General features: G+C 32.5%; 1 protein-coding gene across 1 annotated transcript; it reads right to left on the reverse strand.

Moving 5' to 3' along the window:
- Nucleotides 1–11273: 11273 nt before the first annotated feature.
- On the reverse strand, nt 11274–26414 carry LOC127699171 (atrial natriuretic peptide receptor 1-like). Its single transcript, XM_052202907.1, has 11 exons — nt 26267–26414; nt 25350–25499; nt 24631–24808; nt 24110–24115; nt 21917–22066; nt 21160–21283; nt 20820–20888; nt 14524–14698; nt 13249–13347; nt 11845–11936; nt 11274–11366 (listed from the first exon to the last, which is right to left on the reverse strand). Exons 1-11 carry the CDS (start codon nt 26412–26414, stop codon nt 11274–11276), a joined length of 1284 nt encoding a protein of 427 aa, XP_052058867.1.
- Nucleotides 26415–27556: the final 1142 nt, after the last annotated feature.

The raw sequence follows: 27556 nt of genomic DNA on the forward strand, positions 1-27556 counted from the left end.
GGAGAAATATAAAGTTATCCAAAATAAGCCAAATAATTAAGCCCCAGTCATGCAATTAAAAAATCACAGGTTAAGATATTGAAAATTTGATAAATGACCTTTACACTAAAATTGATCTTTTACATTCTGAAATGAATTAAGATGAAAATAACTATTCCAAGATAAATAGGCAAGCATTATGATGTTACATTCGAAAAGTGTACTATGAATTGCTAAGTAGAAACATAGGGTTGCGGCATATTCAGTCCATTATTCATATTGCCTTATTACTTGTAAATTATGAAGTCAGTGAATTTCCCAGAATAAGCACAGCATCAAAAATGATGCACGAATTAGGTAATGTGTCAGGGCATCATATAGAGGATGATTTTAAAATGACGAAAATATCACTATGCAAAGAGATGCAACTAAAAGAAAGAGAGACATATTTATGGAATGTTCACCTGAGTCTGGTACAAGTTTAATTACCGGTGTTAGGGAAGTTTAAGATGGTAAAGATGAAACGTATGTTCAAGATACAAAAGTAATTTTTAATGATCATTCTGAGATTACAAAATATTTAGAAAAAAACATCAAACTTTACTACTGATAGGAGTGCCACTGAAGTTAAAACTAACAGACAATTGAATTCTGAAATAAGTACCACTGTTTCATGCACTGATAACAATATTTACACAGGTGTCAGATCACCAATTCACCCACTCCAACTTAAAAGTAACCCTTCCCTGAAAAAAAATTAGTGAAACTTTTGTTGAAAGAGAAATATATGTAGAATATTTTGAGCCAATTACTTGTCCATGAGTTTGCAAAAAAAATTGAGGAGTAATGCTCCATAGTATACTTAATTAAGATTTCCAGAAAACCAGGGGTTATTTGTAGCCGTACTTGTCTTCTGAACGTTAGTATTTTGCTACAAATCTTGAAACATTGTTTGAAAATTGGCATGTAGAAAAAGGATACATGTACAAAAGAGGGACGAAAGATACCAGAGGGACAGTCAAACTCATAGATCGAAAACAAACTGACAACGCCATGGCCAAAAACAAAAAGACAAACAGACAAACAATAGTACAGATGATACAACATAGAAAACCAAAGACTAAGCAACACGAACCCCCCCCCCCCCCCCCCCCCAAAAAAAAAAAAATAGGGGGTGATCTCAGGTGTTCCGGAATGGTAAGCAGATCCTGCTGCACATGTGGCACCCGTCGTGTTACTTATGTTATTACAAATCCAGTAAATAGTCTAATTCGGTAAGTCACATTCGTGAAAAGGGAGGGTATTGTAGTTGCGACATAAGGAACATATCCGATATCATCTGTGAAACGGTTATTTCATAACGGTCAACCAACTCGTGATGGCGTCCATAAAATTTACGAAGGGATGACTTCAACTTCATCATTTGGAACTCTTGGTTTAATAGCTTCCTTGTGAGCAGCAATCCTCTATCAAGGATATACCTGGTTTCTATGAAGTTAAACTTAAGGTAAAATATTTAGAAAGCTGTAAAAATTGCAAAATTTGGTTAAATAGATAGGGATTTTGAATTGGTGGTCTGACACCTAGATGCGCTATTCATCCCGTCTGCAGATTCCCAAAACGTTTAATATTAAAAACTCTGACACTGCTTTGCTTTGTTTCCATTGTTTTGCAAAGATGGTTCTGAACATCCCGTATATGCTTCAATTTACCTGAAAGATACAGTCCATTCCAGTTATGAATTGTAAGGGAAAACATATTAATGTTTTTTTTTTAAACAGCAGGGTTATTGTGTGTGACTTCTTACTTTGTAATGTACTTTTAAAACTGTAAAACAGCACTTAATGTTACACATCGTTATATTTTGAATGCACTAAAAGATGAAAGAATATTGGAAATTTACAGAGCTTTTGGAATCATATAAAAAAAAACGGAACCATATTTAAATACAGAATCAGATTAAATTGTACTGCCATATCTATGGGAAATGCGTACAAAAGTCTTGTTGGTGTGCTTAAACCTTGTGAAAAAAATCCATTTGTTATATTTAAAAAATGACAAATCATTGTTTTTCGAACCTTTCCTACAGCTAAGCGATGTATCTAGAAAAGCTTTCTTTTAGACAATCAGACTGTGCATTGACCTCAAGAAATTAGGTGTTGTATTACGCAGCAACATTCATTTATGTCCATTTGTATACCATTTAGCCGTAAAAAAACAGTCTACAGAAACATTAAGTCGAAAAACAAACAAAACTCTGACAAAAAGGTAAATGATGAACAGAAAACAGTCCACATAGTCAATTCACAAAAGTTTGAAACCCTCAAACAGTGGATGATCCCAGGTGCTGCTTCAACTTTATCACTAACAACTTTTTGCTCCCTATATATACGCTTAAAATGTAACATTAAACTTAACGTAACGGTTGTCAATCAAAGCATAAATCACCAAATTTTTTTTTTGCTCTTTTCTTTTCTTTTCTGTGTTTACTGTTGCTTTTCTAATCAATTTATTGCAAAATGTATAATTTTAGATGTTTTATAAAGATATCAACAAGTGAAATGAAATGATATTTTAATTTATTAAATTATTTCGAGCTGAATTTTATATCCAACAGAAGATCACATGCTCAACCACAAATATTATCTTTGTTTTCTTTTTCAGCTAGTTTCAAATTCACGCAACTGATCTGATAACGATCTGGTATTCATCTTGCTTCATCTCAGAAAGTATAAAAGTTATAATAATTAACTTCTTGTGTTTAAGTAGCATGCAAGTTTCATAAAACAAATTGTCCTGAACACACATGCGGGGTGGTAGTGATGTATTCTTTACACGAAATCATGAATGAAATCCTCTAAAATTAATGATTGACGGTTTCCAAATAATTCTATTTATATAAATATTACTGGAATTAATCGTAACGCCCTTGAAAGGTTACGTTGTATTTTCCACTCCATTCAGCAAGTACATATATACCGATATAACAATATGCTTGATGACGTTAATTTAAAGTGCTTTATTTGAATTAGCTGAACTTTAAGGCGGATGATTGAGAACAATATCATTTCCGTGTAATTGATAAATTCAACTGAATCTCGAAAAATCATTGGAAATAGGTATAAAAGAAAAAGATAATCATATGTAAGCATTTCCGAAAAATTACCTAATAAAAGACATGGATGTGACGTTATGTTTACGTATTTCTTTTAGCCTTCTTCAATGTTATAATAAAAGTATTTTGTCAATGTAAGTAATCTATTTATTATGTTAAATTCTGTTTTGCACAGCTGCAGTTGCTTATTTATAACATTAGATGTGGACTGAAATGTTTGAATTATTTTTGCTGTTAAAGAAATGAATTGTTATCCGATGCATTAATTTTTATTTTCCTCCTTCTCTCAATTATAAGTCAAACGGTAATATTGGAGAAGAGAAAAACTAAATATTAATAAGTCGTTCAAACCTATACTTCAGTACACTAGATTTTCCTTTTTTATTTTGTTTTTTTCTTCATACAAGTTATCCGATGAACTTTATACCAAGGGTACAATCACATTTGGTTTAATTTCTTTTTTTTTTTCATTTTAGTTTGACAAAATATAATTCTTTAGATAGTCGATTTTAAGCGATAGTTGAATAAATATTTTCTTTTTCTGATTTTAGAATTGACATTATTTTTCATTTAGCTGCACAAGAATAATGTCCAGCAACCTATCATCAATGTACAGGAGGCACTTGGTGTTGTCCAGAAGGTCTTTATAGCACAGGAACATCTCTATGTTAATCAATTAAGTAAGTAAATCATTTCAAAAGTCGCGGATGTTCTTTATTGAATATTCCTGCACTTCGTTTCTCTGTTCAATGTGTAAACATGTATATAAGACACTTGACCCGATAACGAATACATTGTACAATTTGTTTTGGGGGAAAGGGCGGTTTAAAGGGAGGGGCTCTTTTTTTTCATTAAATTGTTTTTGTCAATAAACGTAAATTTATTTAACACCTGACAATATCCATTACAATTAACTGAACTTGATACACATACAAAATTATATTTCATGGTTGCTAGTTTTGATTTCTAGTGTTATACTAAATTGCAAAAGATATTTTATTAAAGATTCCGTCAAATAGTTTTAGTAATTTTAATAATTCTAATTAAATCAACGCTATAGATAATTTGTCAATATTTCTGTGATGTATCATTCACAGCATAAATGTACAGTACAAACTGTGGTAGGATGAAATAAATATGTCGGTCCAGTAACTTGTGGTAATCTTTCCCGTCAGCTTATCATTTAGATCTGATAAAATTAATCACAAATTTAATATAGACTCGGAACGACTTAGAGCTTGTCATATCGTAGAGACGCTAATATGTTATTGAAGACTGAATGTAAGATTATTTTGTGCTATGTTTGTCGTTAACGTGCTTTTTCATTGACGTATACCCCTCATCTCCTTTTATTTATATTCACCAAATGAAATAAACCAAATAGTTTCTTCTATTAACATACGGGTTTCATAGCATGATTTTTTACAGCATCATAAGGTAAATGTGCTCAATGAGGATTCTCGACGTTTGACATCATGTGAAGAATACAGGTTATTTTTTGTTGTAAATAAAACAGATAATAATTATTAATTTCTACTACATTTCTAGCAAAGTATTCAAAGATAACACTGATTTTATGTAAATGTACGTAGGAATCTCTTCTCTTAAAATGTCGCACCTTTTATTCTTGCTGTTTGCCTATGTGAATGTAGCGTTGATGTTCAAACATTTGAGATAGTTCTTCAAAAATTTCTCACATTTTTCTATATTCAGAGCAATTGAGAGTTTTTGTATTGGCACCTCCAATTGTCAAATTGCTTCACTAACGTTGTTTGTTTTCTGTCTTATTAGCGTTTATCCCACGTGCACGCCTCCTTTATCTATGTTTGGTAACTGAAATATGTTTAAAGTAAGACATCGAATAAACTTTGTTTTTAGTATTTCAGTGGTATGATAGTATTGGCGATATTGTCTTCTGTGGGACTTGGAATTTTAATTGCCGCTGTTTGTGCTGTTTATTCAAAATGTACAGGTAAGTTTCAATAGTTTCTACAAATGTGATAAAATCAAAACACTGTATTTTCTATAAAAAAAATACTTGATTTGCGTAAGTGATTCATACGGCCAGTTATTGAAATAGCTTTATTCTACACAAATCTTTTTCTTTACTGGTTGTATTCGAGTGAGATGCGTAGCCAGTTATTGTACGTATAGGAATTTGGCAGGAATATGACAGTTGTTATCAAATAGTCCGTTTCTATGTATGTTGGCGTTTGTTTTTGATGCACTTCAGTGTTCCTGTTGTTCCTTTGTTTTCCTCTTATAGTTGATGTGTTTCCCTCGGTTTTAGTTTGTTACCCTGATTTGTTTTCTCTCAATCGATTTATGACTTTAGAACACCGGTATACTACTGTTGTCTTTATTGTAATAACTTTATTCCGTAGAAATATTTTCGTTTCTGGTGAAATACGTAGTACCGCTGATATTTATATGTACTTTCATTCTCAATGTAAACGACAAATACAAGAACAGACTTACAAAGTATAAATTATTACAGAACCTGTAGAGAAATTGATAGGAAGGAAGTACATCTTTTAACACGAATTGCAAATGTTTTTACTTATAAAATCTTGTTGTGTTAATATTTATCTATCGCCTTAAATTGTACATAAGTTATCATTACAAAATATAGTTTTTAAGTGTAATGCATTTTTTTATTTTAATAACTGAAAAAAAAACCATAACTTTCAACAATTTAAAATATAACAACTATGGTACCATTTCAATTACAACATTTCATTCCCTCCCTTATATATGTGGTAATTTTACTTCATTAACGTACAGTTATATGTATTCCAAATATAAAACAGTGAGCGTACACGAATAAATCATTACAGAAATAGTTCTCACTTAATATTATATATTTGTAACATAGAACATGTTTATTGTAGAGATTAAAGACAAGAAAAAAAGAGACCAGCGATACCTCATGCTACCATTCCCGAAAAAAGTGGAAATCATCATTCGCCACTATATTACATTGTTTAACGTGTATATTCCTTCTTTTATTCAAAACTGTGCACACTCACAGAGCATGTGAGATGAACAGATATAAATCGTAAGAATATGTTCAATTAATGTACAATTAAACATTAATACTTAGTAATACATTACTAGCGATTACATCTTCGGGTATACGTACCTTTCTAGTATCAGCAGTATAACAGTTGATTTACATGGATGGAACCTACCTTTCCAGTATCAGCGATGTGACAGTTCATTTACATGGATGGAACCAAACTTCCTAGTATCAGCAGTACAGTTGATGGAAAAGGAAAAGACGAGAGCTACTGAATTGATGTCTAAGATGTCAAGGTTAAAATGAACTAATTTTGTTTTGCCTTAAATTTGATGTTAAAAGCCGGTGTTAACTTTACCTTTAGCGCTACAATGATTGTTCGTATGATGTTAGTAGTGTTTTAAAAACAATAATAATAAAACAAGTGCCTTTCTTTAAGTAGGCATTAAAATGTGTTTGTTTTTCAACTACTAAACTGATATCGAGATTATGAAGTGGTGAATGCAGTCCCAATTCTATTTACGGTCATTTTTATCTGTTTTTTTGTATATGGGATGAGTGCCCTTCTGTCTTGTACTGTAAGTATTAGGCTTCGAATAATAATGTCTGCAAGATGACTATATATTTTTATTATAAACTGCAGTTAATGTTGATGAAGAAGAAAGATATAGGGAACACGTCTTTGCTTTATCATCCCCAAATTAGCAAAATGGAGAAGGGGTATATATAATATACTCTCGGAACTAAAAATTTGTGAATAAAGTTAGGAGGGAATATCAAAGATCTGCCATCTGCAGCAAACTCAAACAAACAATAAGATATTGCATAAAACAACCACTGAAGAGATCATGACTAAAGAATGGCACATTAACATTAAGACGAAGCTTTCAGTGCATTTATTGTGTTAATGAGTAAGGCGTGGCTATATATGGTTTGTAATATTAATGGCCCGTGACACATGCCAAAGATTAAATAGTGACCAAGGAAACTTAAAATGTGCTTTTCATAAATTAAACATGTCAATCAACTGTTGGCACGCTTACTATGATATGCACAATACGTCTCTTATTTAAACTAATGATTATTTTCAGAAAATGTTTCTTATTTTCGGAAAATGTTCATATAAAGAGGGTTTTCCCTTAGGATTTGTATTTTAGATAAATGAATATAAATTGTTGCCGTGAGATTTTCATTGAAGTTTACAGGCCAGAGAGTGATTTATATGTTACTGAATAGTGTACCTTCCTCGAAAATTCTTGATGGAATAGATGCAAAATTGTGTTCTATGTATACTATGTTGTCTTCTTTAAAGCCAATCGGACGTGTAGCTTTACAAAAGTTAATGGTTGTGATAAAAAGTAATAATTTTTCAATCCAATTGTAAAGGCATTCTTCCTTTCCCAACAACTGGGAAAAGGATCGATTAATTGATTGGTTGGTGATTGTGTAACGTTCAGGGACAGATATGTGTAAAGTAGAAGAAATTAGTGAACATCTATATTTTTGGAATATAATTCTGACACAATAAAAACAGAAACCAGACCAAAGGCCGGACACGGTCTCTCTCATACAATATTTTTCGGTATTTGCGATCTCTTCGTCTGAATCTAGGTTTTTGGTATTTCTAATAATATTCTTTAATATGAGCATAGTCTTTGGTCGATTGTGGCATCAATTTAGGTTCTCAATGCTCTTCAACTTCGTACGTTTTGGGCTTCTTTTTTACTATTTACTATTTTGATTCGAGCGTCACTGGTGAGTCTTTTGTAGACTGACAGCGCGTCTGGCGTACAACATTTTAATCCTGGTATCTATTATGAGTTTATTTTTATTGTTAATGATCAAGCGTCGTCATGGGAAAAGATTTCGGTGGTTGATGTGGTTTTTTTATTGTCAAATATTATTGGTTATTTCTGTTCTCCGTTTTATGTATTATAAAAACCTCTCAAGTAGAAATGTTATTATTTATGTTCTTACCTACTATTGTATCAATGATACGCAAACATTTCAGCATTTTTATTCGGCACAACAGCTAAATAAAGTTAAAACAATAACACTTTAAATATTCTTTTTAATAGAATATAAAATATTTATCAGTCGACAATTTTGATTTTCAATACAAACTATACTAGAACACATCCATCGATACTGTATTTTGCGCATGGTTTAAAAAACGTAAACATTCAGACCACCAGAAAATGTAGACATAGAAAAAGATAAATTTACAAACGGATAACCTCACATTTTCAAGATGGATACATTCAGATAAACATAATGAAGGTATTGAAATGTTCATTATCATCAATGTGAAATTGTTACCAAACTTGCAGGTTTTCAGTTCTCTGCCATCATACCTTATATATTCTTTGTGCCTTTTAATATCGTCTGTACAGGTAAGTCTTTGTTTTATATCAGGTTCAGTCAATCTACAGTTGAAGCTTTTATAGATCAAGCTAACTGTATTAGCTCTAGTGCTTTACCAAATCTTCCGTTGAAACTTTTCAAGTGAAATTTTAGTTTCCACATTAACGCAACTTTGTGGACATGTAAGATTGTAGGATTTGATAATGTCCCCCATGAAATAATGTCCACCGGACATTATTTCATAGTAAATACTGTCCATAAACAATATTTACTTATTGAAATGTGTCCCGGACACAATTTCCTATGAAAATATGTCCTCAGGTAAGAAAAAGTGTCCATGAACATGGACATTATTCAATACTATAATTCTGTCCAGGTGGACATTTTTTGATATGATTAAAGTATTAAATGATAGCCATTGCCTTGTTATTACTTGACGTATTTTAACCTATAATTGCGAACTTTAATACATTGTTACTTTGACAGAGAGTTGTCTCATTGGCACTCATACCATCCTTATCGTCTTATTTATATTGTTTAATATATATACATGTATAATGATTTAAAATCAAACAAGTAACAGATGTTGTTCGGTATTATTTTCCTTGGAGGACACAATTCAATAACAATTACTACGAAAATTTGTCCTGTAGGTGAACCATATTTCATAACTGTTGCTGTAAAATGCTGTCCACTTAGGGGACAATATTTCATGGCAATGGACGAAATTTAATACCAAAATTCTTTTCTGCTTTTGCCTTCTTCTCATAATAAATATAGTCAAGTTCTTCACATTTGATTTTATACTTTACACACTTCCTTCTTATTTTTCTTCTTTCATTGTCATTTATAGCATTAGCTGGGTATTTCTTAGAACTTGAATGTCTCTATATTCACTTCCATCTATTATTTGTTTGTTTACATTTGTATATTAATCAATTTCTAATCAATCGTTCAGATTTTATTAAGATTTAAGTATAATAAAACTTTTTAAAGACCTTTGTATTTCTTCCCTTGGAGGACATAATTTATTAGCAACTACTATGAAAACTTGTCCTGTGGGTGGACACTATTTCATAACTTTTGCAGTAAAAATCTGTCCACTTGAGGGACAATATTTCATGGCAATGGACATTATTTAAAACCAAAATTCTATGAAAAACTGTCCAGGTGGACACTTTTTCACAGGACACTATTATGTCTTACAAGAGCAGTCAAAATTTATATAAGCATAATTAGGAATCGACCGATAAATATTTCTGTGTATAAAATATAACACTTAAAATAGAGAGTGTCAAAATATATATAGCAAATTAGATTACCTTTCAAAAGAATGTTATGTTATAGATCATCTCTTTTCGGCATCCGTCCGTTATTCAAATTATTTAGGGAAGCGTCATATGCACCCTTGACCATGTGTGTACTTTCATTATCAAAACATTCAGACTATTTCACTTAAATATAGCAAACATGAAATATTCTGAGTATTCTGAGTCACAAAAACACATTTGAGGGAAAATTGTCTTGATATAGGGCTCTACCATGAATTATCTGTCATATCAGTAGGTAGAGCTCAGGCTATAGGCCGTACGGTGACCTATAGTTGTTAATTTCTATATCATTTGATCACTTGTGGAGAGTTGTCTCATTGACAATCATACCACATCTTCAGATTTTTATATCTAACATGAATGATCTGTCATCAGTGGGTATAGCAAGCCCTATTCAGACTCTATCATAAATAATCTGTCATATCAGTAGGTTGATCAAGCCCTATTCAGGCTCTATCATGAAAAATCTGTCATCAGTGGGTAGAGCAAGTCCTATTCAGGCTCTACCACGAATGTTCTGTCATATAAGTAGGTTGAGCATGCCCTATTCAGGCTCTACCATGAAAGATCTGTAATATCAGTAAGCAGAGCAAGCCCTATTCAGGCTCTACCATGAATGATCTGTCATATTACATATTAGATACAGCAAGCCCTATTCAGGCTCAACCATGAATGATCTGTCATATTACATATTAGATACAGCAAGCCCTATTCAGGCTCTACCATGAATGATCTATCATATCAGTAGGTTGAACAAGCCCTATTCAGTCTATACCAATAATGATCTGTCATATCAGTAAGCAGAGCAAGCCTTATTCAGGCTCTACCATGAATGATCTGTCATATCAGTAGGTAGGGCAAGCCATATTCAGTGTATTGTGTTTTTTCTGACTCTCTCTTTCTTATTTCCTTTATTGGGCTATGAAAAAAACTTTTTTCTTTGAATTTTCTGTTTTAGAAATAACCCTGTATAAACTGTGTGGGAATATATACCACATTTTGAAAACAAACCTGTAGAAAACAAATCAGTCGTCACTGTTTGTTCATACCCCCACAACTACCTCAAAAATGCACATTCTAAGTAAAAGATGACACCACTCACAATATAATTGGTTTTTTGAAATTTGATAGAACAAATCAGGTGTATTTTTTGTCCCCGCTTTTTGGCTCATTGCTAAACAGATCACCTAATGATAAACACCAGAAGATAGCCCAAAACTGCAATTTGAACAGATTTTGACAAAATTTTAGCATTTATCTCAACCATATATAAGAAGGACAGCGTTAACCTAAACCTCAGTCATGATGGTAGTAAGACCATGAATTGTCTTTAGGATACACATTAGTTCGTTTTGTTTACCGATAACCTTCGATTCAAAATTTGACAATAACATGTAAACTGTGATAAGTTTATAATTTTACCAAATGTGCAAAATATAGTGTATCCATTCATAATGATAATACTTTATGCACATGATAAATCCGATTTACTGCTGTCTGATATTGTAATATCTATCTTGTGACCTTTTATCCAATATGTTGTCATTAAGCCTTTTCCCTGTAAAAATTAACATACTTGAACTCAAAAGAAAAAAACTTCTTTTATCAATTAGTAGAGTTACATTTTGAAAACAGTCTCCTGAACATTGATTTAAGTTTATTACAATGTATACTCTAAATATGTTTTTCTGTACTTTAACCAAAGTTTATGGCTCCAAATGTTTTGAACATTTTAGAATTGACTATTGATGTTAAAACTGTGGTTGTCTCAGATCTTTAAAGTCACATGTTTACACTTATGTAATGGTTGATATATCATTTTAACGATTGCCTATTGTTGTCTGATATTTTATGTTCTGTAAAGCTTGTGGTGTAAGAATGTGTAGATGTTTAAATCAAAATTAAAATACATTGTTCAATCAATTGGAAAAGCAGATATTTTAGTTTTGTTTTATCAGCTTGAATTTTGAAGTCAACGGTGTTTCATCTGTTATAAAAACTTAAAACACTTAATTCCAAAACTGTATGTTACTTACTTTAATCTGCAATAATCCTCTACATTTAATGTCAAATTCAGAAAAATTGTCAAGCAACATCTTTGTGGCTTCACTGATATGTATCTTCATCGCTTAAATATAAGTCAATTATTTGCATTCATTTCATTAGTACCAAAAGTAAATGTAAATGTCGAGTATATATTTAAAAGAGGGACGAAAGATACCAGAGGGACAGTCAAACTCATAGATCGAAAACAAACTGACAACTCAATGGCCAAAAATAAAAAGACAAACATACAAATAATAGTACATATGACACAACATAGAAAACTAAAGACTAAGCAACACGAACCCCACCAAAACCTGGGGGTGATCTCAGGTGCTCCGGAAGGGTAAGCAGATCCTGCTCCACATGTGGCACCCGTCGTGTTGCTTATTTTATTACAAATCCGGTAAATAGTCTAATTCGGTAGGTCACATTCGTGAAAAGGGAAGGGTATTGTAGTTACGACATAAGGAACATATCCGATATCATCTGTGAAACGGTTATTCCATAACGGTCAACCAACTCGTGATGGCGTCCGTAAAATTTACGAAGGGATGATTTCAACTTCACCATTTGGAACTCTTGGTTTAATAGCTTCCTTGTGAGCAGCAATCCTCTATTAAGAAAATCATGACAGAAAATACAAGCCCGGGAATATCGTATCAACTTGGAGATATATACTCCGTATGCAGGCGCTGCTGGAATGTTGCTACATAGAAATGGAAAGTTCACAATTGGGAAGCTGAAATCATCTCTTTTAACCGTTGGAAGCATTTAATCCTGTGTTGTATAATTATAACTCTTCGAAAGATAAAAGTATGAAGACTGAGGACGTGTCTCGACTAAGAGTCGATTAATTAGAGGCAAGAGTACTTAGTTTACCGATGTTCATATCTTATCAATGCATTAAAAAGATACAAATCATGGTAAAACAAAACCTGAGGTAATCGCATGAAATCTAAAATTAGCGAGACCGGTACATCGACAGGCTATTCTTGTATTACCCTGCATGCTAATCAACACTCAGTCAATTTTTTACCATCCGTAAATTTACAGATCAGATAACTATTCTGTTATCTAAAGATCTAAGACGTCTAAAACATGTGTGAAAGCATAAAAATCACAAAAGTGTGTACACCTCTAAAGATTCAGTCTAAACTATCGTTTTACCATCCTCTTGCTAATTTGTAAATTTTTCCCTCCTTATTACGCTTACTAAAATTAAAATCTTGTTGGTTTATCGAACTAATCTTTGTTTGTATTTTCAAATTAAGTATTTTCATAACATCTAAGGTACATTGTTCACACCTCGTCCATTAATCAGATATATCTGCATGCGAACAAATGCTCATGGAAAAAAATATTTGAATTTACTTGTTGTAGATCAATTACTGTACCTTCACCATTTGATTCCATTCTTGAAGCAGTGTTTACTGTATCGCCAAATAAACAATACCTTGGCATCCTTCTACCCACCACACCTGCACATACGGGTCCTAGAATAACAGTTAATGTTTTGTTCATCACATATTTGCAAATTATTTTCATTAAATAAAGATGGCATATATCGATCCCTAAGAAAAAGAGAATTTCCAAAATCAAATACATTTTACTATAAAAAAATCAAAGTAGTGCGCATTTTTTCATATAATGTATTTGTAAATTTTACCTTTATGGATCAGTTTACAAAGATGCAATTTTTGAAAAGTTTTACATGATGATGATAAGATCTTATTGAAAAATGTTCAATTTAGTTATAAAAAAAATCATCAGAATTGAAAATAAGCATTTACCGACAAATATATCAAGTGATATCAAATAAGAATTTTTAAATTTACACCTGTTACATATTTATTTAAAAGATAAAATTTTCACTTAAATACCCCAATTTCTTTTATCAATTAATGTAAAATAGTTCCTCCTTCGGTTGCACAAGGAAATTAGATTTCTCTAAGCAGCAATTACTGTAGATTCTTTTCAGCGACTATGAGATTAGGGGAAAGATAATAGTTAGGCTCATCCGTTACTCGTAAGAATGATAATAGAAGGTTAGGGGGTGATTTGGCGCAAACAAACTAATTCGACCCGCCACATTCGGTATGTGCCTGTCCCAAGTCAGCAGCCTTTTATGCAGTGGTAGTCGTTTGTTGCTGTATATCATATTTGTTTTCCGTTCATTGTTTTGTACATAAATCAGGCCGTTAGTCCCGTTTGAATTGTTTTACATTTGTCATTTCTTGGCCTTTTATAGCTGACTATGCGGTATGGATTTTGCTCATTGTTGAAGGCTGTACGGTTACCTATAGATGTGAACTTCTATGTCATTTGGTCTCTGGTGGAAAGTTGTCTCATTGACAATCATACATTTACCACATCTTCTTATTTCTATATTTGAGACTATGTTCCTGGCTGTAACTTTCTATTAAATAAGAAGTCATTGTTGTTGTGTAATGTGTGAAGCATGCATGGAATGAGTAAGGAGATACCAAAACTTCCATAACCAATCTGGTACGTTTGGAATACTTTTAATTCCGACTGTATTCTCTTCGACTTTTCATTTCTTATATTTCGACTTACGATATATTAGGAATTCATGTTGCAACACTAAGCACTCTCCGTTATTCTAAAGAAGTTGTTACACTAAGCAAAAACATTTTTACTGAATAGGTTACCTGAGTGAATACCGATTCTGCATTGTAATGATATCTCCGGCTTGTGGGGAATCCTGAAACACTTGACCGAGTCCCTAATAGAAAGCGCCATTTGTGCTATTTCTTTAACGTGTTTTGTGCCATTAAGTATGGGTAGACCAGATACTACCATGTACGCGTCTCCTATGGTCTCAACCTGAAAAATACAATTATTTCACAACTACTGTGAAATATATTTCATCTTTGCATTCATCTTTGCATCGGAATTAAACATATTTATTCTAAAACCAGTTGTTGGCATGACACGGGTTATGTTCTTCTCATATATTTTATGATGGTATAATACTAAACCTCTAACAGGAGGGATTGTGCCTGATATTCATATGATGAAGACATAATCTTTCAATCAGTTTAATTGAGGTCTGGAGCTGGCATGTATTATGGTCATTTTATTTATTTTCTTTTGTTTCCTATTCTGACATCGGACTCGGACTTCTCTTAAACTGAGTTTTACTGTGCGTACTGTTGTACGTTTTTTTTTCTACATTGGCTAGAGGTATAGGGGGAGGGTTGAGATCTCAAAAAACATGTTTAACCCCGCCGCATTTTTTTCGCCTGTCCCAAGTCAGGAGCCCCTGGCCTTTGTTAGTCTTGTATCATTTTTAATTTTAGTTTCTTGTGTATAATTTGGAGTTTAGTATGACGTCCATTATCACTGAACTAGTATAAATATTTGTTTAGGGGCCAGCTGAAGGACACATCCGGGTGCGGGAGTTTCTCGCTGCATTGAAGACCCATTGGTGGCCTTCGGCTGTTGTCTGCTCTATGGTCGGGTTGTTGTCTCTTTGACACATTCCCCATTTCCATTCTCAATTTTATTTTTTACAGAGTTTGTCTTTAGTGCCGTGTGGAGACAGTAGAGTGCCTCCCCGTGCTTCAGGTTTATGCTCTTATAATATACTAGATTATGGAGTGTGTGTCCGAGCGAGAACTTCTCTATGTTCATTACTTTAGGAATATTTATCAAAAAGTAGTATTTCACATTCAGCCCCATTCTTCTATTTAGTCAGACGTCAGTCGCTTCCCTGATATACCCTATCTTTTGTTTTATTTTTCGGGTAATTTATGACGGATAGCGTTTGACGTCTTTAGCCGAACAGTTTTATCAAATTCACATAATTCAATTTATTGTGTGCTGGTTCATATTCTGGACGCCAGTCTTTGCTCCTTTCTAATGAAATCCACATAATAAAAAACAAGTATGAAGCTTAGAAATGGAAAAATATTAAATACTAAACTCGTTCAAAGGGTATCTACACGTCTCAATCTTCAAAATCGCTTATCTAAAAATACTACCATCGCTAACATTTTTAACAATAAAAATCGTGGTTACCCTTCAATTGATAAGTGTTATGCCAAAAAATGACTTACATGTCCCCGTCTTTCCACCAACAATACGGTAAGGTCTACGTTTAATGGTCGCACATTTTCTTTAAATTTTGAAACTGATATAACTTGAAAAACAAACAGTATTATTTATTTTCTCACATGAAACAAACCGGGATGCGGTATTCAGTACGTAGGTGAAACTGGACGATATTTATCGAAACGCACGCAAGAACACCTGTATCGTTTTAAAAGACACAATACATTCAAAAGTATCATTTATCAACATCTTAAAAAGCACAATCATCCTATTAAATATTTAACAGTTCAACCTTTAGAAGTAGTAAATAAGCAGCCTGGTGAATCTCATTCAAAGTTTGTACGATCACGGAAAATAATTGAATTCGATTGGATTAAACAATTACAGACAGTCTACCCTCTCGGTCTTAATGATAATATCAATGGAATTGGTCATATATCAAGAACCGATTCTGTTAACATTCTGGATATAGTTTCTAAAACTGTTCGTAAAAACCGTTCTCATGGGCGTAGAAAAAATCGCAATCAAAGAAAATTTCAGACCAACCATACAAATATTTCGGACCTAATTTCTATTTCAAAAAACAACGGCAGACATTATCTATTAACCAAGCTCTGTTCTTTACCTATAAATAAATTAAATAAAATTTTAGAGGATTGCAACACAATTTCATATTGCAGTCCTAAGTATGAAATCGTTCAAATTATAATGGCATATTGTTATTCTAAACTGTTTCCCAAAATTGATCGCCCTGAAGATCATAAAAAACATTTTATTAAAATAAAGTATGTCAATAAAGGTTTTGATTTTGTAAATATTGCCGGTATTTTTAACGACCATTCTGTTAAAGAACAAATTCCTGGATATTTTGATAATACTGAACTCCCTCTTATTTGTTATATTTACAAGAAATCTACCCGAAAATTTGTGTTTAATTATAGCCAAGTCTGTAAAGATGTAAATATCAGTGAAAATACACCTCCGTCATGTAATTGTAGTAATTCCGAATACACTTATGGCCCTATTTCCCATGTTATAACAGGAGACCTTAACATCGCTTGCGACCGAGAGTTAAAATCATTCCTCACTAAAGGACCTAAATATCGTCCCCCGTCAATTATTAATTGGAATGAGTGTCGTAATGTCATCCACGACTCACTTCGTGCTTACTGTTTGAAATGGATAAAACGTGAAAAAGCTGACAAAAAATCTTTGGACTCTTTTTTTAATTCAGTAATGAAGATAGTTGATATACGTATACAACATTTTAAAGAACATTTTACTCTTAACAACAACCATAAAAATCATATTTCTCGAATCAAACATAAACTAAAAGAACTAGCCAAGGAATTTGTGTTTGTCCCGGCTGATAAAGCTGCTTATAATATCATTATAGTTTGACGTAAATTTTACATTGAGGTTCTGCAAAAGGAAACCACGAATTCACCAACATTCCAACTGACTTCATTTTCAGAAAACGATATCTGTAACAAACATAAACTATTAGCTACTTCTTTACAAGCAGAACCAAATACAATGAAAGTCCCAACTATGTACTGGCTTCCGAAGCTACACAAATCATCTTACAAATATAGATTTATTTCGTCTTCAAGTCATTGTTCCACTACTAAATTGTCTATTCTACTTACTAGTACACTTGGTACAATCAAAAACCTGATAATAAATTGTTCAAATAAGGCCTTTAAAAATAGTGGAATTAACTACTTTTGGAGTGTCAAAAACTCCTTGGAAGTACTTGATAAATTGCATGCATATATTGGTGATTTTGAATCTGTTCAAAATTTTGATTTTTCTACCCTATATACCACTTTGCCTCATATTCTTATTAAGAAAAAATTCACACACCTAATTAAATGGGCATTTAAAAAGTAGGAATGCGAATACATATGTTCAAACTCTTTTAGGTCATTTTTTAATAGCAACAAACAAAAGAGCTATGTCAATTGGACATGCTTTGATACTATATCTGCCCTTGAATTTTTACTTGATAACATTTTTGTTCGCTTTGGAGATTCCGTATATCGTCAAGTTATCGGAATTCCAATGGGGACTAACTGTGCACCACTTATTGCGGACCTGTTTTTGTATTGTTATGAGTTACAATTTATGACTAAAATCAGCAAAGACCCATCAAAACAACATCTGATACAAAAATTTAACAATACTTTTAGATATTTGGATGATATATTGGCTCTCAATAATGACGACTTCAGTATGTATACTAAATAAATTTATCCTGTTGAACTTACTTTAAATAAAGCTAATACTAACAATGACCACTGTCCTTTCCTCGATCTTGATATCTATATCATTAACGGGAAGCTTAATACAAAAAATTATGATAAAAGAGATGATTTTTCATTTCCTATCGTTAATTATCCATTTTTAGATGGTGACGTTCCCTTGTCACCATCTTATGGTGTTTATATATCTCAACTTGTACGATTCGCTCGTGTATGTAACAACGTATTAGATTTTAGCGAGAGAATTTATGTATTACTGAAAAATTATTACACCAGGGTTTTCGATATCATAAACTAGTCAAAACATTTACTAAATTTTATCATCGGTATAAGGACATCATTCGTAAATATAACTCAACATGCAGACATATTATACGTTCGGGTATTTCACATCCAATCTTTTATGGTAATATTCTTTACAAAGCACAAAAATGTCAGTATTCACCTCATAAGCTGACAAAACCTTCAAACAGACTTATTAAGAAGGGATATAGTTACGATACTCTTGTCAGGTCATTAAAGATTGCATATTTTGGCTTTAATATTGATTCACTTATAGAGTCTTTGCATCGGAATTAAACATATTTATTCTAAAACAAGTTGTTGGCATGACACGGGTTATGTTCTTCTCATATATTTTATGATGGTATAATACTAAACCCCTAACAGGAGGGATTGTGCCTGATATTCATATGATGAAGACATAACCTTTTAATCAGTTTAATTGAGGCCTGGAGCTGGCATGTCAGTAGCTGCTAGTTGTCTGTTGTTATTTATGTATTATTGTCATTTTGTTTGTTTTCTTTTGTTTCCTATTCTGACATCGGACTCGGACTTCTCTTAAACTGAGTTTTACTGTGCGAACTGTTGTACGTTTGTTTTTTCTACATTGGCTAGAGGTATAGGGGGAGGGTTGATATCTCAAAAAACATGTTTAACCCCGCCGCATTTTTGCGCCTGTCCCAAGTCAGGAGCCTCTGGCCTTTGTTAGTCTTGTATCATTTTTAATTTTAGTTTCTTGTGTATAATTTGGAGTTTAGTATGACGTCCATTATCACTGAACTAGTATACATATTTGTTTAGGGGCCAGCTGAAGGACGCCTCCGGGTGCGGGAGTTTCTCGCTGCATTGAAGACCCATTGGTGGCCTTCCGCTGTTGTCTGCTCTATGGTCGGGTTGTTGTCTCTTTGACACATTCCCCATTTCCATTCTCAATTTTATTACATACTTGAGATCTATCTGACACAAATTATAACGCCGGATTGTGTAAGCAAAGAAACACTGTCTTAAACCAGCAGCTCAATGTCGATTCTCAAAGAATAAAATTAATAAGCGGATGCAAAGACAAAAGGAATCGATCTAAGCTGTTAAGAGTATTCGAACTTACTAAAAGCTAGTAAAAATTCATTTTTAACTAATGAATAAACTATTTTTCCGAGGCTAGACTTAAGCATCAATCAGCTAATTTTGTACAATTATTTGTTCTTTGTTTTTCTACTACTACATGGGTCAGTTCTGGTACTCGTGGACTACCAAAAAAGACAAAACTGTTAGCCCCAGAGGGTATTATCAGCTCAGTAGTCAGTGCTTTGGAACTGGCATGATTTATTACATACTTTTCTAATATGTTGTGTTGATAGACTTGGAAGTTGCTAAAAAACTAAAATTTCTAACTCCCTCAGGCAAACTAGACCTGCGATGAATTTGACTATTCTTTTAAGTGCCTTTTGGTCATATAAATTCTTACGTGTTTATGTACTTATACATCCGACGTCTTTCAAAGACAAGAGTGTGGTTGATGAAGGTAAATCTAGAAAAGCGTTTCGGACCAGATTTATAAATTTATAGAGACTTTCCATTGTAGGTAGAAAAAGATTAATAAGTTGTCCTTGGTGAGAGGTAAAACTTTTGCTTTTCAATCAAAGGCTTCGTATTATTTTAACATGCAGCGCTATACAATTTGTCTTTAGTCAAGTTCCAACATTCGTATGTACGACAAAAATGTTTCGGATCTGAATTTTTGGAAATAACGATAAAATTCTTCCAGTTAATCCGGCTCCAAAACAATTCAAAATAGACATAACGATATGAAAAATATACTACTGTTCGAAAATATGAAATTATTATCATAGGATAAAAGTCTTAAGCATCTTATATGATTAAAGTAGTATTATTTTCATTACCAATAAAGACAATTATTTTAATTTGTATTTATTTTCTATATGAAGTCTGTCTCATCACAGTGTCATATCTTGATAATTTTCTCGATATTGAAAGAATGGATGGCTTCCAACAAGAATCTAGGACAAACGTAATGATTTCGACTTCCAAATTATTAACTTCCTATTTATCAGTGGTAACATGCCATCTGCTCCAGAATAATCTAATCTATAATTTGACCAATTGTGTCCTATTCCCGATTGTGACATTTTGACTGAGTTTGGATGAGTCGTATGACAGATAGTGCTTTCATAGCAGGAGAAGTTTACCCTGTTGACGCACTCGATCTCGTCCCTTTTTGAGTCCATGCTATTCCCTCAGTGCATGTTTGTTACTTTGATTTGTCTTCTGAATCGATATATAAGATTTGAAAATCGGTAAAGTAATGTTTCCTTAATTTACCATACCTTATACACATCATAGCTGTCTATAACTTCATCAAAACAGTTGTAAAGATCATTGAGTAGATCTACAATCTAAAATAATAGAGAATACATATTTGTACTAAACCAACTTCTTCGATTACGAAATCAAATTTAAATGAAAATATAAGAATCTGACAAATTATAATGAAATACCAGGCGAAGGTAGAAAATTGATGTTGTATTTTGTTTACATTATTAAAATACGTCGAATATCAATGATAATTAATTAATTAATAGATTAACAAATAATTCACTTAGCATAGTGAATAGGAAGAAACCGACTTACGAGACCATAAAAATGTTAGGAATTAAACAACTGTACCTGAAAAGGTGTACTCTGAGATGAAAGGTCAGTAAAGCCTACGATATCACTGAAATATATCGTTACACAATTAAATGCTTCAGGATCAACGGGTCTTCCATCTCTTAATCTTTCAGCAACAGATCTAGAAAGCATAGAAAGCGACATACTATTTTCTTTACTGTTACTGTTGTAGAGTGTGTAATTGTCATAGCATTTGGTTTGCTGATATAGTTATATGTATGTGTAAAGACCTTTTTTTATTAAAATAAGGAGATGTGATATGATTGTAAATGAGACAAATATCCACCAGAGTTTAAATGACGTGGATATAAGTAATTAAAAGTCATCGTACGGCCTTCGACAATGAGAATCTTTTTACTGATTCATGATAGAAAAGGATGCAGAACAATTATAGGGAAGTTGTTATTTCCTAATATTTTATGAACTTGTTGTATCATGTAAATTTGTTCGACTTTCCTAAATTAATGGAAAACATTTACCAATCCACTATGATAATAATACTTTATTGCCAGATATTTGAATCAACGGATTTAGAAATAGTTACAAGACGGATACATATAGTGGAACAGGAACTGCTGACATTTCCAGACCACAGAAACTCACCTACGATTTTGGTTGTGTTCCTGGATACTGTACCTATTATTTTTTTGTACTATTGTGTATTATTGTGTTTGGCTGTTCGTCTATTTACTAGAATCTATCTTTTTAAGTGGTGTTTTTTGTTTTCCTAAAAGTAGTTTCTATGTTGCAATACCGTGGAAGAACTTGGAACAAAAGTTCCTCAGACTTTCGTTTCTCTTCTAAGAATGCTTGTGTCCTTTCCAAAACAAGAGCTTCCAAATTATTTGCGTATTGTTCCATTCTTCTAAGTAACGCATCTAATACATTATGGGTTTTTGAAAATCTGAAAGAAACAAATTATTTTTTTAAATTACCTTTTTTACATTTGAAATTTTGAGACATCAAACACATTGTACCTATTAGCTTTTTATTAACTGACCAGCTCATGCAAGATTCGAACTTATTGTTTCTTTGTCATCAAAGATACCAGGTTATAATTCAGTACGCCTGACGTGCGTTTTGTCTACATAATACTCATCAGTGGCGCTCGAATTAAACAAAAATTAAAAAGCATTCAAATTCCAAAAATCATATTGCTGTCCTCAAAGTGTGAAAACCTGGTTTAAAATTGTTGAACCGGTTGCAATATTTATACAAAATTACCTCCAATTACTTTTGAAATACTTCTTTAAAATAAGCTCTGTTAAACCAGGCTATAAGTATATATGTAATATGTAATATGCGTTGGTCGTTTTTGTTTGTCTGTTTATACATCTGTGTATTTGGAGGATTTGAGTGTTGGTGATTGGTGTGGTTAAAATTACCGTCCAATATTTTTGGTAATTCCTGTTGTACGTTTCAATCATTGCATACATTTGTACTACATTTTAAAATGATTGGTAAACTCAAAAGTCAACTGTAACGTTACTTTTGATATACGTTTATGGTAATGGTTACTCAAAATGACTTATAATAAACTGTTTATGTTAATTATTGTTTTAGGTTATATTTTGTATCCGCGTTGGTGTATGTATCTCATGTAAACAGCTTAACGTTTGATAAAATAAACAGATAATAAAATTTAAGTTTCTATACTTTAAATTCATTTATCGCAGGGGACGTTTTTCTTTATGTGTTATATTTTAGCTAGACCTCATTCATTAATGTTGATGACATCATGATCACTGACGTAGCATTTTGTTACGTGTGCTTTCTGTTTATATTTGGTTTGTCAAGAAGCTGGTCGACATTTTTGTTTGCTGGATATAAATTTTACCCCGCCCTCCATTACTTGTTGTTGTACAGGTAATGCTGAATTTATTTTTCAGGTTCCTGTCCGTTACTTTTGGGTCTGGATTATGATGAAGATTTCGTTCTTCGAGTGTTTTTGCTAAGCCATTGGACGTTTTAGATATATATAATCCTTCGATGCATTTGCTTTATAAACCGGTGGAATTATCAAATCTGATGGAATTTGTGCATTTTAATTATTAACTTTAATATTGGCCGAATTCGCTGCATCTAATGATTATTTTGACATCTAATATACTCGTCAAACCATGATATTTAGTTTTTTTGATATTTACACTTGTGTATCCCATGGTGCATTAAAAATTTAATTTACAGCACCCGTGTTTCACACAGTGCATTGTGTGGTCTTATATATACCAATTGAGAACGTCTGTCGTAAAGTTGTCACATATTTATAATAAAATTAAAATTTGAGGTGACGAATTGGTAAGTAAAATTATCATCCTTTACGACAGACAAAATAACAGCTGATCTGCAAGGTATACCATGTACTTGGCACTATATATCATGTACTGTGTTACAACCCTGGATAACGCTGACGTGAAAAGACATTATTCGACCAACGAAAGCTATGTTTTTATATAGCCTAATTGGTCGAGGGGTCTACGGCGCTGGACACAGTGCAGATGGTGTTGCAACGATGTATCAGATGCAGGGGTTCGAACCCCGCTGAGGGAAGAACAAGCTTTTTCTAACAGATGGAGAACGTCTTTCATAAAGTTGTCACATAATTAGACGTATGTATAGACGTCCTAGTTTTATACCTACGAGAAGTGAACAGCTCCCGAAACGAAAACTGATTTTTATCAGCTATATATGTATAAAGTGCCTAGAATGTTAGAGTACATCTGATTCTTTACTTCCTCCCCGACCAGGGCTGGAACCTATACTTTTCACTACTCACTTCTACGATAACAACGCCTAGCATTTGGCAGACGCCGTATTCCCTCCTCTAATTATAGCTGATAAAAATCAGTTTTCGTTTCGGGAGCTGTTCACTTCTCGTAGGTATAAAACTAGGACGTCTAATCACAATACACGAAGTATTTTTAAATGTACAGGAATGATCATCTACTTATCTCTTAAGTATACTTACAGGATGCTATTCTATTTTTAGAAGCATACAATCACTATGAATTTATAATTAGATATGTCTGTCTATGTTTAGTGACAACTGTTAATTATACCTTGTCCATCGGATATCTTATGATTAAGAAATACCAGGCGTTAGAATATTTATAAAGTGTATATAAAATGAACCTAACGATGTTAGAGTAGATATGATTCTTTACTTCCTCCCCGACCGGACTGGAACCTGTCCTTTTCACTTCTTATTTCTACGTAAACACCGCATAGCATTGCGCAAACGCCTTATTCCCTCCTCAAACTATAGCTGATAAAAAAAAATCATATGTAAGGTTGCCATAATAATTATCTTCGGTAACCACACATCTTTACATCTTTATATATCTATATATATATATATATATATGTATAACTTTCATTATTGTTTGAAATCGAATATGTCAATTAAAAGCTGTGGCCAAATATGGCCAAATTGGGTTTTCCTTCGGCTAATGAGATAAGTAATACTACCCAGTCGCATCTTTGATTCTTTTTCCAATAATCATGAAATACGGCCTATTCTGAGGATCTTCATTCAAACAGTCATACATAATTGTTTCTATTCCTCTCATGAAGTCTTTATTGGTTGTTTTAGGTAACGATGGTCTGAATGGTGGATTCTCAGTGTTAATGACTTTCATGATGATTTCTGTATGAAATATCAAAGGAATAAGTAAAGTTATAAGTTTTATCCTCTGTTTCAGGTTAAAATAACATAGAAATGGAAATTTTATAATTTTTAACAAAAACAAAAGAGGAAAATCCGTTGTAAGAAATATCTAAACGCTTAAATCATTTGTTTTTTTTTTCTTTCTGGCAATACCGTTGTCTGTTTTTATCAGACTTATGATCTTTTATTTTCCCCTTTGGTATATTCTCTCTATTTTGTTTTTTCAAAAAACATAAAAACAATTAACATTAATTGATATTATTGATAGACTATTCGATTACCTCGTTCTGTGACTAATATTTAATATAATATATGTGTAGGGTGAATAACACAACGAAGAAATATATATGCAAATATGAATAATTTGTTTGCGCTTATTTGCATTGTCCAACACATCTTTAAATGTTTCCCATATTAGATGTGAGTTTTAATTAAGGTCTTCTTGTACAATTTCACTATTATAGTATATGCCATAATTCAATATAAATGTATGATCATAGTATTATACTTATTTCACAACCTAGTGACGTAAACATATCTAATTCCTCGCTGTAAGGTTCGTTTCTGGTCAATATTTCATACAGTATTATCCCGAAGCTGTAGACATCACCCGGCTGCGAAACTGTTCTGTCTTTGGTGCGGAGATGTTCTGGTGCAGTCCAAAAGCTGTCTTCAAATCAATAAAAACTATTGTATTATCAATATCAGACATTTCGTTTAAATTTGCTTTTGTTTAATATATAACAATAAAGAAACTATGAATAACTTCTTCAACCACGCCGCTTGTTTATTTGCCTGTCTAAAGTCACAGATCTTTCGCAATTCCTTTTTATTTTTTTCACTACCTGTTCGGACCTGGTTTGATTAAGAACATGACATGACTTCTTATTTTGTTGTTCATTTTTTACTTTTTGTTCTTTTTGGCATATAATATTTCCCTTTATTCATATGTATTTCCTTTACATTTAGCTGATTGGTTTCCTAAAGTATATCAGACTGAATGTTAAGCCAAGAATACAGTTAAATGAAACGCTTGAACTGTTCAGTAATCGTTGTTGGTAGATAACCCAACGTTAACGTTCATTTCACGATTTGATTGCAAACGACGCTGCCTTGACTATAGTAAATGTAACTGTGCAATAACTTTTGATTGCAACACTAAAATGTTTTCTTTTCAGAAAGAAGATTTTAAGTAGAAATACAAATCCGACTTATTTATGAAATAAAGTGTTTTTTTATCATTCAAGGGAAACCATTAGAAATGGTATATTAATTTCTATGATGTATTTTGCATGTTGCCATTTTCATCCTCCAACTATAAAGACTTGAATTAACTTAATAGCGATAACCATGGAGCCAGGCATTGGTAAATTTGATTGTTGGATTGATTGATTGTCGTTAGAATAGACCCGTTCCTCTAATTTTAGAATTACTTACTGTCTTGACTAACGTTTTCTTTACATTGCTGTTTCAATCTTCTGAGTCCAAATCCCGTAACTTTTAACACAAAGCGACTATCAATAACACACGAGTTACTTGTTAAACCCCCATGTACATATATATTACTTTGATGGAGATAGGTCATTCCCTGTAAAAAAAAATGCGTATTTATTGAATGTAGTAAAATCTTGAGATAGGATTTTGTTTGTACTCGACCTATTATTGTAAATTATAGATAACAGATGTTTAACGATATTCAAATCTTTTCAATCCATTCAGAGTCTACAAACATGCATGATGAACTTTGACACAGAGAGACTGGGTGCGTTGTCAGGGTAAGCGTCTCCTGCAATACATGCAGCTCCGCCATGCGTTTTTTTTTCAATTTTAAGAAAGATATGTTTTTCTGTTAAATCTTATTAATGTCTTGGGATCTTTATGCTGTTGTTATTCGAATCATCAACTCGCTCATGACTGGCTTTTATTTGATCAAATCCTACAAATACAGAAAAACATCGAGAAAGAGAAATTATCATGCAGCATTTCTGATAAAATAACTTTAGAAACCTTAGATTAGTTCTGCAAAACCTTCAATGCTGCTTTTGTTGTAATACTAGTAATCGTCTTTATATTTCTGACTTCCTCATACATTTAACACTGTTTGATTTGTTTTAAATAAGAATGGTAATATATGAGTAATCTCGAATTAATATTGTATTTATCACAATGAAATGCAGTCTACAAAACTACAAACAAATCATTATATCCACGATAATTCCACGGGATATAACCGCCGCACAGTTGGTTCCGGATGTTGTGCGTTCTTACTCTATAAACAACAACAAGCTGAAGGAAGGGTTTATGATCTTAACCATGCTTAGGTATTTACACATTTAGTATTCAAAAATGATTTGTACACGTTGTGTACATGTTAAGTCACCAATATGCATTTTAAAATTCAAATTTTAACTATAGCTGTAGTTACTGTTTAAAAAACGCATGTAAGTTTACAAACCTAAGTCACAAAAGCTGCCTTAAAAATTCTTAAAAAATGAAAACAAATAACATTAAATAACAATTTATATACATGCACAAAACGTATCTTCCTCCTTATTTTGTACGCTAGTTGCGCATTTTCGTAATGGAACTGTACCGTTTGTTGGTAAAAACATCGATAAGAACATTATGCTGTTTGTATTGAAATATCAATCTTATTTTGTTTAATTAATCATCTAGAACTATTTAACTGGTTTTGACATTTCTTATATGCAATTTCATATTGAAAAT

The sequence above is a fragment of the Mytilus californianus genome, unplaced genomic scaffold (assembly GCF_021869535.1).
Source record: "Mytilus californianus isolate M0D057914Y unplaced genomic scaffold, xbMytCali1.0.p SCAF_4, whole genome shotgun sequence".
NCBI classification, from domain to species: Eukaryota; Metazoa; Mollusca; class Bivalvia; order Mytilida; family Mytilidae; genus Mytilus; species Mytilus californianus.

Bases quoted from the DNA above. Each gene is read 5' to 3' on its own strand.
- LOC127699171 (XM_052202907.1), bottom strand. From the start codon at position 26,414: ATGACCTATCTCCATCAAAGTAATATATATGTACATGGGGGTTTAACA. The intron at 25,500-26,266 runs GTAAGTAATTCT...ATTGATTTGAAG, and splicing joins AGAAAACGTTAGTCAAGACA to ACAGCTTTTGGACTGCACCA. The intron at 20,889-21,159 runs GTACAGTTGTTT...CTATTATTTTAG, and splicing joins CTCAGAGTACACCTTTTCAG to ATTGTAGATCTACTCAATGA.